This window comes from Bufo gargarizans, chromosome 2 (assembly GCF_014858855.1).
Source record: "Bufo gargarizans isolate SCDJY-AF-19 chromosome 2, ASM1485885v1, whole genome shotgun sequence".
Lineage (NCBI taxonomy): Eukaryota > Metazoa > Chordata > Amphibia > Anura > Bufonidae > Bufo > Bufo gargarizans.
Genome location: NC_058081.1, coordinates 267673303 through 267689306, shown reverse-complemented (window position 1 = coordinate 267689306; position 16004 = coordinate 267673303). Strand labels below are relative to the sequence as shown.

Here is a 16004-nt window from a genome sequence, read left to right as displayed (position 1 = left end):
TCTGTCACACTGTAACTGCCTGGAAAGTAATCTCCAAAATACTTTTTATTGGTATATTTTAAAAATTTGGTTAACCTGCCCTGAATATAACAATATCAGGCAAATAGTGGTAACAACGCAGTGTACAGATGGGCCCCTAATAGATCGTCTGGGTACCTTGTGTCTCAATTCCCATGGTGATCACAAACTCTCAACATATAGCACTAAACACCACTAATGATGGGTGTTAGCATAGCCACCCAGCACTCGTATGTATGACCATACGAGTGCCGGAGGGCTATGCTACCACTCAGCATCAGTAGTGGTTAGCGCTTTATGTCTGTCTGTCCACCATGATCTGTAAGTCTACAGTAATTGCTCCTGGCAAACTCCTTCCTCAAAGTCAGTGGGCAAACATACTGAGCAGCTGGGCTAATTACAATATGTTAGCTCAGATAGTACATTTACTGAGAGCGGTCAGGGCTGTTGGTCAAGATACAGATTAGCTGTTTGTTTCAGGGAGAAAGGCTCATTACTGATGTAAACCATCTAAGTTCTGACCATTATAATGGCTGTAAGGATCAGACTTAATGAGTTTGGCTTGAGCAGTTTCTTTCCCTATTGCCATCTTATTGTGAGAAGAGATATCTAGAACAGTGGGGATTGGTTCATAACTGAGCAAATCACTTGATCTCTGCTGCAACATTATTAGTGAGTACACCCAGAACTCAGGTTAAGATTGTCCCCTTCCCCACACTTAATTAGGTGGGATATATATCACATAATTTGTGATGACCAGGGAAATGTAGACATGGGGTTACACAGACGATCTATTAGGGGACCATCTGTACCCTGGGTTATTACTACTATTTGCCTGATACGGTTATATTCAGGGCAGGTTGTCCAAATTTTTATCATTTACCTGTAAAACAGATTGTAGTGTTTACTTTTCAGGCAGTTACATTCATTTACTGTGTTATCTGTCTTTATCTATCGAACATACTCCATCACACTGCCTTAAAAAATTAGGGACTGTAAGCAAGCACTTACCCATTGTTTAGAAAACTGGATGTTGCAATGTAAAGGACCAACAACAGGACACCAAAGGCACAAACACAAAAACAGGAGTGATTTATGGAAAAATAATGAAAAATGAATACAAGGCAATGAAAATGATGCTGTTATTATAAAAACACAAGCAATCACAAAAGTAGAAAACAAAAAAAGAGCAATAAAAAGAAAAAGAAATACACAGAACTTAATAGAAAAGAAGAAACTTAAAATAGAAGCAGTGCAACATGCTGAAGTAAATATTTCTGGGAATCTGTCTGCGGTTTTAACCATGCTAACTGTGAACGGCAAAATGTAGGTACTGGGCAGTGCAGTACAAACATACCTTTTGCTGAGCTTTTTTTTTAAGAGGTAGTGTGAATATGAAGTTTTATTCTGCTGCTGCAAGTGCACTGGAGGCGAAGCTTCTCTGTGGAGTGTTCTCTGCCCTGAGCTGTTTCACAACCTGTTTCTGCTGCTCTGAGTAACAGAAGCATCATCCAAACGGGAGACAACCACAGCCGTCACCCAGAACAGAAGGAAGGGCCGTGAAGCAGCCCAATGCAGAGAGCAGAGATTACTTCACACTGAAGCTCAGTGTCTAGTGTCCTTAAGGTTCAGAAACTATCAGAATAAAAAAAAATCATATCATCACTACGCCTGATAATAAAAACTACACAAAAGGTCTGTTTGTACTTCTCTTCAGCCCCTACCTAGTGCTGGGAGCAGTTTAGCGTGGTCATAATGCTGAAAGATTCCCTTCAAAGGGTAAATCCATTCAAAATGATTTGTGATTATGGGTGATCTGCAAATTTTGTTCGCTGGCTTCATCACTTTTTGAAAAAAGCGAATGGGACTTAGAGCAGGGGCTGTGCCTTTCCAAAGCTAGACATATTTACTGCAATTTACACCAGAAACTGGTATAAATGATAGTGCAAATCTATGCTAGCATAGATGTGAATAGCTATTGCACAGACAAAGATGTGAATAATTATTAAAGAAGCCTGTGCCCCTTTGTAAAGAGCCAGCACACATCCCAATCTTCACCAGCCAACGGCCTGCACCTCTTAGGTACTTCAGGCTCCTTTCCCAGTGGGAGGATGCCTCAGTAATAGGTCTCTTAGCTTGCCAAGTTTCTACTAGGTGTGCTGTACCTTGTTGCCCACCTCTATACCGAACGCTTGCCCATTCACCCGTATTTGACCCTCTGTTGCCTGACCCGATCTGTGCCTGTTACCCGTATTGATCCTGCGCTGCCTGCCCTGATCTTGGATTCTCTACCATATCGCACGCACTTCACCAGCTATGGCCTCAGCCTTTCTCTGCACCAAAGTTTCTGACCTCCACGGGTCAGCTATTAACCCATCAGAGACTACTTCAGCGAAGTCTAGATCCCTGTATAGGAGTTAAAGAGTGAACACCAGGGAACTGCCAGGATAAGGCCCTTAGGTTCAGCCCAATGCCAAATCTGTTGGTTAGCACTGCAGTTCCACACCCACTGCCAAAACAGTTTTCAGTATTTAGCTTAGCTATACTCCAATAGGCACTCTATTAAAGTGGATCCATCAACATAACGCAGCCCTATTTAATGGCAGCATATAGGCTGGTCTAGTGTATTATTCAACCAAATAATACACAGTCAGATATACCATGGTGCAAATTTTACTTCGGTTATGCCCCTTTTCTTAATAAAATAAGCCTCTTTCATACTAAACAAGGACCCTTAAGAAAACATTTCTACAACCACAAGTAGCAAATTGAGCTACATTTGTGCCACAGTTATAGATGCACTCGGGGCCACTTTAACAATTGGGCAAATGGTACATTTGCATCAGGCCCCCTTCTAACGTGTCATGTATTGGCTCCCGGAAATTCAACTGTATCACCGTTGCAATACAGTAAAATGCTTTGGTGGGGTACTGGAGCGATAAAGCCCATCAGAGCCCGCCACAGGCGGAGTGATAACGTCACCATCATTGTGCCGCCTGAGCCAGGCAGGATACAGCTCAGGACTCTCAGCCTTGAAGAGGTATGTGTCCTGCACTTCATTGTTGACAGTGGCATGGATGTAAGTATTTGCGTTTTTTTTTGTTGTTGCAGCAATCCATTAGGTCTCTATGGGGATATTAGTTTTACTGGGAGCACTATAAGTAGGCATTTGTATTGGCACACACTACAAGAGGTTATTTTTTCTACTGGCAAACACTAAGGAGGCCTTTATAGTACTGGCGCACACATAAGGCATTTTTTGTAGTTGCACACATTATAATGGGTAATTTTTGTACTGGCACACATTATAAGGAGGTATTTCTTGTGCTTGCACACATTCTAAGGGGTCACTTTTGTACTGGCACACATAAGAGAGCATTTTTGTATTGGCACACATTATAAGGGTTATTTTTTGTACTGACACATATTATAAAGGAGTGTTTTTTGTACTGGTATACATTATAAGTGTGCATTTTTTGTACTGGCATGCATTCTAAGAGGACATTTTTTGTACCGACACACATAAGGGGGAATATTTGTATTGGGGGTGTTTTCTTGTTCTCATAATAATAGATAAACATGATTAAAGAGAGAAGCGCCCACAATCACAAACAATTTGGCAAAAAAAAAGAAAAGAAAAATAAGGCTAAACAGGGGGATTGGCCAAAAGGTATAGCAGAGAAATGTCAGGGAGGGGATATTCTCCTTAGACTACCCAAGCTACCCCTGACCAAAGGAAATCACCCTTATTGTGGGTGAACCCTACACAGGAACCTTCCCCTGGACAGCCCTAGTTAACCCTACATTGTCCCAATGCATTTATCCCTGTTGATTTAATCAGGGGACCTTTAAGTGGTAACTTTAAAAACAGTAAAAAAAAAAAAAAATAGATGCTACACTGGTAATCATCACCTAGGTCCTAGACTAACCTCTCTAGGACAAATAGATGAGTCCTAGATGGATACAAAGTGTTAAGAGACTAATAGTAGAAGTGTCACAATCAGATATGCCATTGCTCCCCCCAATCACCACAGTCAGAATATCCAGAAGACTGTTCAAAACACAATAAACCAGGATAAGCAGTCACAGAACACAATTAAGACAGTATGATTCAGGCATGGAAGCCACTGTAATGCACAGGCATAGATCAAATAAAGATATATGCATCGGCTCACTAGGAGGCCACTCAAAACAGTCCAGTGGTATGGAGACATCATGTGACCAGCCCAGTGTATCAAGGTCCAGTGGTGTGAAAGCAGCAAGTGTCAAACCTGGTCAGTTACCATTCTCATCTGACCAGGCTGGTAACTTGATTTCACACCACTGGACCTTTTATCAATAAAGTGGAGTCCGAGTTTGCTTGAAAGTTTGAGTTGCTTTAATCTGTGTTAAAGTGTAAGGCCTCATGCACACGACCGTTGTGTGCATCCGTGGCCGTTGTGCCGGTTTCCTTTTTTTTTCACGGACCCATTGACTTTCAATGGGTCCGTGGAAAAATTGGAAAATGCACCGTTTTGCAGCCGAGACCATGATCCGTGTATCCTGTCCGTCAAAAAAATATGACCTGTCCTATTTTTTTTTACGGACAACGGTTCACGGACCCATTCAAGTCAATGGGTCCGTGAAAGAACACGGATGCACACAAGATTGGCATCCGTGTCCGTGATCCGTAGGTTACTTTCATACAGACGGATCCGAAGATCCGTCTGCATAAAAGCTTTTTCAGAGGCGAGTTTTCACTGCAGTCCCGGTTGCCATGGTTACTTAGCAATTTGTAGAAGCATCATACTTACCTGCGAGCAGCGATGTCTGTGTCCGGCCGGGAGCTCCTTCTACTGGTAAGTGACAGGTCTGTGCGGTGCATTGCCGAATGATCTGTCACTTACCAGTAGGAGGAGCTCCCGGCCGGACACAGACATCGCAGCTCGCAGGTAAGTATGAAGCTTCTACAAATTGCTAAGTAACCATGGCAACCGGGACTGCAGTAGCGTCCCGGTTGCCATGGTTACCGATCGGAGCCCCAGCGATTAAACTGGGACTCCGATCGGTACTCTCCACTGCCACCAATAATAGGGGGGGAGATTTTAATTAGGAGGGGGAGGGAGGGGAGAGGGCCCACTGGCCACCAACGAGTTAACTACAGCAGAGGGAGGGGGGCCCACTGGACACCAATGAGTTAACTACAGGGGAGGGAGGGGGGGGCTGGCTACCAACAAGTTAACTACAGGGGAGGGAGGGGGGCCCACTGGCCACCAATGAGTTAACTACAGGGGAGGGAGGGGGGCTGGCTGCCAATGAGTTAACTACAGGGGAGGGAGGGGGGCCCACTGGCCACCAATGAGTTAACTACAGGGGAGGGAGGGGGGGCCGGCCGCACTGGCCACCAATGAGTTAACTACAGGGGAGGGAGGGGGGGGGGGGCGGCCGCACTGGCCACCAATGAGTTAAAAACAGGGGGGGGCAGTCATGTACACAGTTTTTCAGTATATTCTAACCTGAAGCGTCCCCATCACCATGGGAACGCCTCTGTGTTAGAATATACTGTCGGATCTGAGTTTCACGATCTAGCTCATATCCGACAGTATATTCTAACATAGAGGCGTTCCCATGGTGATGGGGACGCTTCAAGTTAAAATATACCATCAGGTTGGAGAAAACTCAGATCCAATGGTATAAAAGGGACTCCAGACTTTACAGTAAAAGTCAATGGGGGACGGATCCGTTTGCAATTGCACCATATTGTGTCAACGTCAAACGGATCCGTCCCCATTGACTTGCATTGTAATTCAGGACGGATCCGTTTGGCTCCGCACGGCCTGGCGGACACCAAAACGACTTTTTTTTCATGTCCGTGGATCCTCCAAAAATCAAGGAAGACCCACGGAAGAAAAAACGGTTAAGGATCACGGACCCCGTTTTTGCGGACCGTGAAAGAATACTGTCGTGTGCATGAGGCCTTACTGTCATTTCAGTTTATCAATTAAGTGTAGGGATAGTAATATGCACTGATCAGCATTTTTGGAATATACCTTTTTAGGGAAAAGTGATTATTTTTTAATAGAAAGCAGGGTATATAGAATCTCCTTATTAAAACTCTGAATCAACATAGGAAGAGACCGCCTTCAGGGTCTACTTAGCACTGAAGAAGACTGTGCACATTGTGGTGATGTGTACACTATAAGTGCTGGAAGGCATGTATATCCCACCTAGATACCTCAGCTGGGTGAGATAACAAATCCAGAAAGCTGCAGTGGTTTCAGTGTAGTGTAGTATGCTGAGACAGTTTTGTCTAGATGTTGTTCTGGGCTGGATTTAATGCGGACAGGGGGATAGGTTTGGTAGTGGGATCTGCCAGTCCACACCCTTCCACTACATGTATTGTCTTTTGCCGGAGGTGATCGCAGGTGAGGCCTGCTGCTTGTAATCAAGGAGATATAAAACAACCCTCTGTGTATGAGAGAGGGGGAGAAAGGCTGAGGAAGCCCGAGAGGCTCTGTGTAGTCTCAGCCAGGAGGGCTGAGGGGCCACAAGGCTTTGTAAAGTGTGAAGTTTGGGGGGGCCCAGCGACTCCTACAGAAAGAGGGTCGCACGGTAAGATTTGGGAGGACTTCTGGACCATTTCCCCCCCCAAGGGTGCTGGTGTGGTCACAGCCTGGAGGCTGCTGGACCGTATATGGCTGAGGAAGCCGGATCTAATCCCCTGTGTGAACGGTACTATAGGTGAGGTAGAGACAATATGTGTATTAGGTACAGCCCAGCCAGGCAGGTATTTATTTTCAAGGTTTATGTGTGCGATGGTGCTTAAGTGTGAAAATAATAGCACCTTTTGAGCTTAAAATCCGTCGTCAGAGGAGAAGTCTGCGATTGAGACCCCCTGAGTGAGAGTGATCTCTTACATTAGTGGCAGTCTTCTCAGCCTACCTCTTAGTTTAATACCCCAACCACTGCCTACCTAGTATATGTCTTCTTTGCTTATGTACCTGCCTATGTGACATGCTGCCAGTGCTGTCACCTGGCTGCTCTGTACATTTTTAGTTTCCTGTGCTTCTCTATTGGTTACAGAGAGCAGAACAGAATTTTCAGCACTTAGCAAAGACAGGAAATATATCTTATGTCTCTGTATGCATACTGTCAGCTCTAAGCACTGCCAGTCCCATTCTATCTCCTTTGAGTGCTGGGTTCACATCACGATTTTGTCATACGTTTAATGTATACAAAAAAACGTATACGTTAATGGATGCCTCAGACAGATGGCATACAGTGACATCCATCTCCATAGAGTTCCACTGCAAAAAAAAAAAAAAAAAGTTGCAACAAAAAAAAAATACTCAATGTAATATTCGCATAATGCGAGCGAAATACAGGCGTGGGTCATTTTTGCTACATTTTCCAAGCTGCTAGAAGTTTCCTGAGACTGGAGAAAATGGTTGGCACGGCAGAACATTAAAAATAGCTTTATATGCAGTTAGAGTGCTCCAATATATTCGCGATTGCGCTAATCAGCACTAATGATGCAAATATTTTGGCGCAATATTTTAGCAGGTCTGCATGTATGTGGGACAGCAGAACCTATCACACTACCTAACACACTGCACTGCAACAGCTACACTATATCAGGATCTAACCTACACTGTCTCCCACTAACTATATATATATATATATATATTAGCTATCTAACTATCTAATGTAGTGTGGAAAGCACAGAGCACAGCAATGACACTGCTGTCTCACTCAGAACTTAAAAAAACTGTAGAAAATGGCTGCTGGGCAGGTTCTTATATAGCAGGGGTGGCCAACCTTACGGACACAAAAAGCCCACCAGGACTACCAGGAGCCACAAGATATACATTGTGCGGTTGTGATTTTCTTTTCCTGTTACGGCGTTTACCGCATAGGATTTTTTTAAAATATTTTAATAGTTCACACTTTTTCGGGCATAGCAATATGTAATGTTTATTTTTTATTTTTTGTAAATTTTATATGTAAAATTGGGAAAGGGAGTGATTTAAACTTTTAGTATTTGTCTTTTTTTCCCCTTTTTTTTGTTACAATTAGCCCCCTTAGGGGCTAGAACCGTTGTCCTATTCACCCTAATAGAGCTCTATTAGGGTGAATAGGACTTCACTCTCCCTGCTGCCCTGTGCATAGTACAAACAGCAGTAGGGTTGTTACCATGGCAGCCAGGGCTTCAGTAGCACCCTGGTTGCCATGGTAACAGATCAGAGCCCTAGGATTACACTGCTGGGGCTCCGATTGGAACTGCCACCAATGAAAAGGGGGGGGGGAGGGGACCCTGTGGCCACTGCCAATAATGATACTAATACTTGGGAGGGGGGGGCACTGCGCCACCAATGGTTAGAATTTATAATACTGGGGGGGGGGGGGCACACTGCGCCACCTATTAATGTAATTAACACATTAATTAAAGTATAGGAGACAGCGGGTGCCAGCGAAGGTATCACATACCTGGCCTCAATAGCAGGGCATGCAATCCGCGGCAATTAACCCTTCAGGTATGCTACCTGAGGGGTTAATTTCAGCGGATTTCAGCATGCCCTGTTATTGGGGCCGGGTGCCAGTTATGTGATATTGCTGCCGTTGCCCGCTGCCTCCTATACTTGAATTAATGTGTTTATTACATTCATTGGTGGCGCAGTGGCCACAGCCGCTCCCCTTCTCATCCTTGCTATCTCCCCATTGGTGGCAGCGGCGCCACAGTGGAGAGGGAGGGACTAGTGAAGAGAACAAGGTACGTGCTGAGAGCAGCGCATGCCATGTTCTCTATTAGGCTGTGCAGCTACTTCCCATGTCCACGTCAAGAGCCGCATGCGGCTCGAGAGCTGCAGGTTGGCCACTCCTGTTATATAGTAAGGGGTAGGCAACTTTCCTATTGGTTGCTAGGGATGTTGCTAAGTTCAGACAAAGACATTGCAGCCTTTTCATTGGCCCACAAGAAAGAAGGGAGGTTACTGATAAAAAAAAAATCTAGAATATTCTAAATTACAAATATATATCACTATATTCTAAACATTTTCGAATTCCAAAAGTGCCGACATTGGCGATTAATATTCGCGAATCAAATATTTGCGCCCAACACTATTACTGAGCACAGGGAAGAGAGAGATGAATGGGACTGCCAGCGCTTGGCGCTGACAGTAAGTATTCAGAGATATAGAGTCATTATTCTAGTCTTACAGGCAATTTGCTGTTCAATTCTGCTCTTTGTTACCTGTTCTCGATAACTAACAGAGAAGCACAGGGAAGAGAGACATGTATAAGGCTGACAGTCAGAGACATATTATGCAAGGGCACATATAGTGACCAAGGGGCTGTCTGTATGTTCCACATATCTTAGTCATCTTCAGCGTTCATTAAACGCTGAAGACAAGCTCTTCTCAGCAACACTGTTACAGTGCTGCTAAGAAGACTCTTTACACCGTTTTCTAGTAAAAAAATAAACACATTTCCTAATAAAATATATATTTTTTAAAAGCTTTAGAAATATCCAGACTCTTCTAACCATGTCTCAAAAAACAGTAGCCATGGGTTCTTTTAAGCAGCTGCCTAACACTTTGAAAATTAAAATGGTTGAGGCTCACAAAGCAGGGGAAGGCTATAAGAAGATAGAATTTTCAGGTTGCCATTTCTTCAGTTTGAAATGTAATTAAGAAATGACAGCTAACAGAACAGCGGAGGTCAAAAGAAAGTCTGGAAGACTAAGAAAAATTTAAGAGATCGCTGCTCTTAGGATTGCTAGAAAGGCAAACCAGAACCATGCTCGACTGCAAAAGACCTTCAGGAAGATTTAGCAGACACTGAAGTTGTGGTACATTGTTCTACTATTCAGCGACACCTGCACAAACGTTGCCATCATGGAAGAGTCAACAGAAGAAAACCTTTTACCACAAAATTCAGAATAAGAACATCATCTAAACAAGCCTGATGAATTTTGGAATAAAGGCCTTTTGACAGACAGGGTTAAATAGAACTCTTTGGCCACAATGAGCAAAGGAATGTTTGGAGAAAAAAGGTCACAGAATTTAATGAAAAGAACAAACCATTAACCCCTTAAGGTCTAGGCCATTTTTAGCAAATCCGACATATATCATGTTATGTGGTAATAACTTTAAAACACTTACTTTTCCAGGCCATTCTGAGATAGTTTTCTCGTCACATACTGTACTTTATAACAGTGGTAAAAGTGAGTCAAAATATTTCATTTTTATTTATAAAAAGATACACAATTTACACCAAATTTGGAAAAATTTGCAAATTTCTATTTCTCTACTTTTATAATAGTAATACATCCAAAAATAGTTATTACTTTACATTCCCCATATGTCTACTTCATATTTGGATCATTTTAAAAATTACATTTATTTATTTTTGGGACATTAGAAGGCTCAGAAGTTTAGAAGCAAATATTAAGATTTTTAAGAAAATTTCCCAAACCCAATTTTTCAGGACCTAGTTCAGTTTCAGTCACTTTCTGGGGCTTACATATTAGACACTTGAACCCAACAGGCGTTTAACAGATTTAGGAAACGCTTGGCTGTGAAAATTAAAAGATTTTCAAGAAAAAGTTGCTTTTAACCCACATTTTTTACTTTCACAAGAGGTAACAGGACTAAATGCATCCCACATTTTGTTAACCATTCCCCCCAAATACGGCAACACCGTATGTGCTCAAAAAAATGATGTATTGGCGCACAGCAGGGTTCTAGAGGCAAAGTGCAAAATATGTTTTTTGTGCCATGTCACATTTAAAAGATTCCTGAGATTCCCAGAAATTAAAAACCCAAAGAAGTAACCCCATTTTGGAAAGAGCACTCCGTACGAACATTTTACGTAGTAGAAAGGGTACTTTTCAGGAAACAGGTGTCTCACAGAATGCAGAAACACTTGATAAAGCATTTCAAAGCACACATTTGTAATAATGAAAAATTACTAGCAGACCCCAATTTTTCACTTTCACAAGGGGTTAAAGGAGAAAATGCACCCCAGTATATGGTCCCCATTTTCTCCCCAATCAGGAAACACCCCATATGTGCTTATAGCCTGCTGTATGGGCGCACAGCAGCCAAACAGCTAAATGTGAATTTGGCTGGCCTGAATTGGCAGACATGGATTTTAGGTGCCATGTCGCATTAACAAAAATTCCTAAGGTCCTCAGAAAATAAAAAGCCCAAGAAGTGAACCCATTTTGGAAAGAGCACTCCCGCAAGAACATTTTAAGTGGTAGAAAGGGTTCTTTTGACCTAACAGTTGTCTCACAGAAAAGAATATGTAGTGGTTGTTGGAAAGTGGATATGCAAGCGAGGTGGACTAAATCAGAGATATAAAGTGGAAATATTACAGGGAGCATAAAGGATGAAATTAAATTAATACTCCATGGATGAGTGGTAGATTCTGAAACACTCCTGCATGCACAGGCCAGGTTTTTAAGGGCAGGTTTTACAGTAGTAAATGGTGTCTTTCCTTACCCCCCCTTTTGGAACTCACCTTGCATCTTTTTTGGGTCCTTCCTTTCCTTGCTGTCTGGGGGATTTGACCTGGAAAATGTTGCCATGGTACAAGACGGGCACCATGACTTCCCGAAGTACTGGGACCCTCCCCGGCCTGGGTTTGAAAAATTAGGGCCTTGATAACCACCTCTTGGAGCTGAAGGAAAGTTCCTGTGTGGCCTGCAGACTAAAATAGCACGTACGCATTGCACATATGTGTACGCCCATTTTTTTGTATCACACTTGAGGGATCCTCATTGTAACTGAGCCCCAGGCCAGAATCCGGTTGAAACCATACTGGGTACCTGAGTCGCGGTGACAAGCCATCTCGGCAGAAGTGCAGCTGATGTTACAACTGGGTGTCATCGAGGAGTCAAAAAGTGAATGGGCTAGTCCGATAGTCTTAATACCCAAGCCGGATGGGACTTTCTGTAACGACTTCCACAAACTTAATGAGCTTTCCAAGTTTGACGCATATCCCATGCCTCGAGTGGATGAGGTTATTGAGAAGTTAGGCCAAGCCCGGTATTTTTCTGTTTTGGACCTCACCAAAGGGTATTGACAGGTACCCCAGACGGATGCTGCCAAGGAAAAAATGTCTTTCATCACACCAGAATGGCTGTATCAGTATAAAGGTATTACCCTTTGGTCTACATGGCGCTCCCACCACGTTTCAAAGGCTAATTGACATTGTACGCGGTCCACATCATCGGTATGCTTCTGGGTACCTGGATAATATAGTTATCCACAGTATCGACTGGGAAAGTCACCTACCTAAAGTACAGGCTGTAGTGGACTCCCTTAGGGAGGCTGGCTTAACCGCTAACCCAAAAAAGTGCTAGATAGGGTTAGAAGAGACCAAGTACCTAGGGTATGTAATTGGGCACGGGGTTATCAAACCTCAGGTGAACAAAATTGAGGCAATTCAGAATTGGCCCCGACCTGTCAATACTCGGCAAGTAAAGTCGTTCCTGGTAATGGTGGGATACTGTATGAGGTTTGTCCCCCATTTTGCCACAATGGCCCCACCATTGACAGGTCTTTTGAAGGGACACAAGTCCGTGACGATCCACTGGAATGAGCAGGCTGAAAAGGCTTTCTCCGCTTTGAAATCGGCCCTGTGTGGGTCCCCGGTTTTGGTGACGCCCAACTTCAAAAAGGAGTTTATAGTACAGACTGATGCCTCCGAGGTGGGTCTCGGTGCTGTACTGTCTCAGGGGCTCAATGGGGAGGAGCATCCAGTTGTCTTCCTCAGCCGGAAGCTTACCCCAGCCAAGACCAGGTATAATATAGTGGAGCGAGAGTGCCAGGTTATCAAGTGGGCACTCGAGTCTTTCCGCTATTATTTGTTGGGGAGAAAGTTTCGTCTGTTGAACGACTACTCCGCTCTCAAATGGATGAGCCAGGCCAAGGACAGAAATGCCCAGGTCACCCTGTGGTTTCTGTCTTTGCAAAATTTCTAATTTTCGGTGGAACACTGTTTAATGTGTGTCCACCCCTCAGAGGGGGGAGGTATGTAGGAAGGAACAAGAGACCATCATTGATGGATGGTAAGTGTCACCGAGGTTTCTGGCCTCGGTGAGGTAAGAGCATTTTTTATTTTTTTTTCCCCCCTGAAGTGTCATTATTGCAGATTGCAGTCTGACAATTCAGCTGTTTAGTATGGCTGTAAAGCTGATCCGGGACGGCTCTTACTGGGAGTAGGCAAAGTGCTGGGTGGGTGGCTACTCCCCACGTTCCGGGTCGAGCAGGTTTATAGAAGCAGTCAGCACTATCAGGTGGCATGGACTTTCCTCCATCTGACAGTGAAGCTGTGGAGTCCTCTAGGCTGAAGACTGCAAACAGGCGTGCAGGCCACCTGGAAGCCTGCCAGTGAACTATTCTGTGGCTGAGCATTCAGCCAGGTGTGAACCGACACCTAGGATTCCAGGCGAACATTGTTTTGTTTTTGCTGTGTGTGAACAAATACCATGACTTATGTTTTGCTGAGTGTGAATAAAACACTAAAGTTTGATTTACAACCTGGTTCCTTGCCTCTATACTGCGTCTGCTAACCTGTCTACCAGAGCAAATCCCCACAATATATAGAAATATACAACTCTATATATATTTAGATAAAACTCTAAGAAAAAAAAAAATCTAAAAATCTCCCCCATATGTTTGAGCGGAAAAATGAAACTTTTTATTTTATTTTTTATAAATCACTTGCGTGCCGCCGGCTGTTCTCTGTGTGGTCCTGGTATCTTCTCTCTGGGCTCCCAACAAGTTTGAGGACCTTTCCCACTGAGCCAATCACTGGCCTAACACGAGACACAGCTGCGGCCACTGATTGGCTGAGTGGGAAAGGCCAGAGAAGGGGAGCTGCTGCAGACGGGACCAGGGCTAGGTGAGCATAATGTTTTTTTACACAACATTAATAGGGGGGGGGGGGGGAATTTGACATGGAGGGGGAGAAATTGTGACATGGAGGGGGAGAAATTGTGACATGGAGGGGGAGAAATGTCACATTCCTCATACCACCCCATGTCACATCACCCCCTCCATGGGGGGGGGTGGGGGGGGGGGGAGGCACCAAAATATAGCAATATAGCTTTGCTTGTGCAAAGCCCTGGTTGCTACTAGGTATAACCATACAGGGTGCCTACAGTTTTGCTTCAGGCCCTTTTAGTTTTTTGTTATTTTGAAAATGTTAAATATAGAAATAAAAAAAAATAAAAAGCAAAATGTTTTGCTTAATATACAAAGAGAATGTGTCATCTTTAACTGCATGCCTTTAGGAGATCATTTCATCTTCAAAGTGCCTAACTGTTCACAAGAACAGTAATTTTGACCAGGGGTGCCCAAACTTTTAAATGCCACTGCATCCGTGTAGAGCTTTCTGTTTATGACAGAAACGATGATGCAGTGACTGGCTTATCTGGCAAAGAACAGATACCATTGCTGCCTGATGCACCCTATTAATATATAACAGGGTCCTTGTGCTTCCATCTGTCATGCCTTGCCCTGTGAATGTGCGGAGATCTGTCAGACTGGCTGCACATGTCTGACTTCTTTGTTTTGATTTGGGTTTGAGCAGGATCCACCTTCCCTCAGGTGTACTGGGTTTCATTGTTAGTGAGGCTATTTAGCCTTCCTTCCCCCCCAGTGGCCGGTGCGGGTTATAGTTCTCTCCTGGGAGCTCTTGATTTGTTGTGGATCGTCTGCTCCAGCTCTGCCCAAGATAAGTCCTCTCCTTTATTTCCCTTTGTGTGTTTTATCTAGGCCTCTAGGGAGACGCTTGCTTCCTCCTGGTTTGAAGTAGCAGGTTGCCTCTTCCCTTTTCCCTGCTGCTTAGGGTTTGCCCAGGGTGTTTAGGTTTAGGCACGAGGGCATGTGCATATCCACCCTAAGAGTATGCACATGGGCACAGCACTTTAGGGAAAGCTTTTAGGGATCGCTAGGAGGTGACCCTTTTCTCCCTAGCTTTTGGGCCTAGTCGTTTGTTCTGTTTGTTTTCCCGTGTTTGGTTATTTCCCCGCTTACCTACCTATCATGACACCATCCTTTTGACAGTGAGAAGAACAATAAAGCTGCTGCTGCACTATTAATGTGAACAGAGCCTTAGTTGCTCTAATAGTTTAGAGGAAAGTCAATATAATATGAGGTATTTAAAAAGGACCTGTCACCACAAAATGCATTGCATTCTGAAGCACCACGTTATAGAGCAGGAGTTGCTGAGCAGATTGATATATTCAATATAACCTGTAATTTATATGCTTGCCTTTTCCACCTCCTGTAAAGTACAGCATCAGAACAGGAAGAAGGTGTTATCAGTGATTGATAGCATTGTGTATGTAAAGCCTGTATTTCACTGTCCGAATTTTTAGTTTTTAGCAGATAATCGCTAATGAGAATTTGCATTAACACTCGCTACAGAGCATCAGGTAGTGTAATACTGACACCAATTGCCCGATGAACGAGCAAATGCTCGATCAACTGGCAATTCAAATATTTTGATATGTTAAAAAATAGTTTGCAAGCAGCAGTTCGAGGTGTCTATTAACAATCTGCTGCCACGATATAGCATGGGGACGAGTGATGGCATAGCGATCGCTCCTCCCCATGCTGCAGAGTAGATCGCTGCATGTAATACCCGCAGGGGATTGCCGGGAGGGAACGCTTTCCTCCCGACAATTGTATGCCACATCGGGCTGTGTAATACACGTGCATAGAGAGATAACTGTCAGTCGCTGATAACACCTCCTCCCTACACAGAAAGCTTTTTACAGGAAGCCTGAAATCGGGTAAGATCCCCAATGTGCCCCCATTGCCCCTGATATTTACATTGCCCCCCCAGTAATTTAGTGGCCCCCATTGCCTCATGATGCCCCCCTGGAGCTTGATACTCTCTGCGATCTATGATGGCAGCGGCTCAGGAACGGAGCCGCTGCCATCAGCAGAGAGTGCCAGTTGTAACTTACAGCTGACACTCTGCTGCTACGG

At 44.0% G+C, this 16004-nt stretch overlaps 1 protein-coding gene across 5 annotated transcripts in view; it reads right to left on the bottom strand.

Annotated features, from left to right (window-relative positions):
* Window positions 1-16004, bottom strand: part of CADPS2 (calcium dependent secretion activator 2) — a 605828-nt gene that overhangs the window by 87580 nt on the left and 502244 nt on the right. For 3 of the 5 annotated variants that reach the window (XM_044280279.1, XM_044280275.1, XM_044280277.1), the window contains one exon: window positions 1030-1044. The exons of the other annotated variants lie outside the window; for them this stretch is intronic. In XM_044280279.1, the coding sequence (XP_044136214.1) occupies window positions 1030-1044 (15 nt within the window). The remainder of the gene's footprint in view (window positions 1-1029; window positions 1045-16004) is intronic. 5 annotated transcript variants of the gene reach the window in all.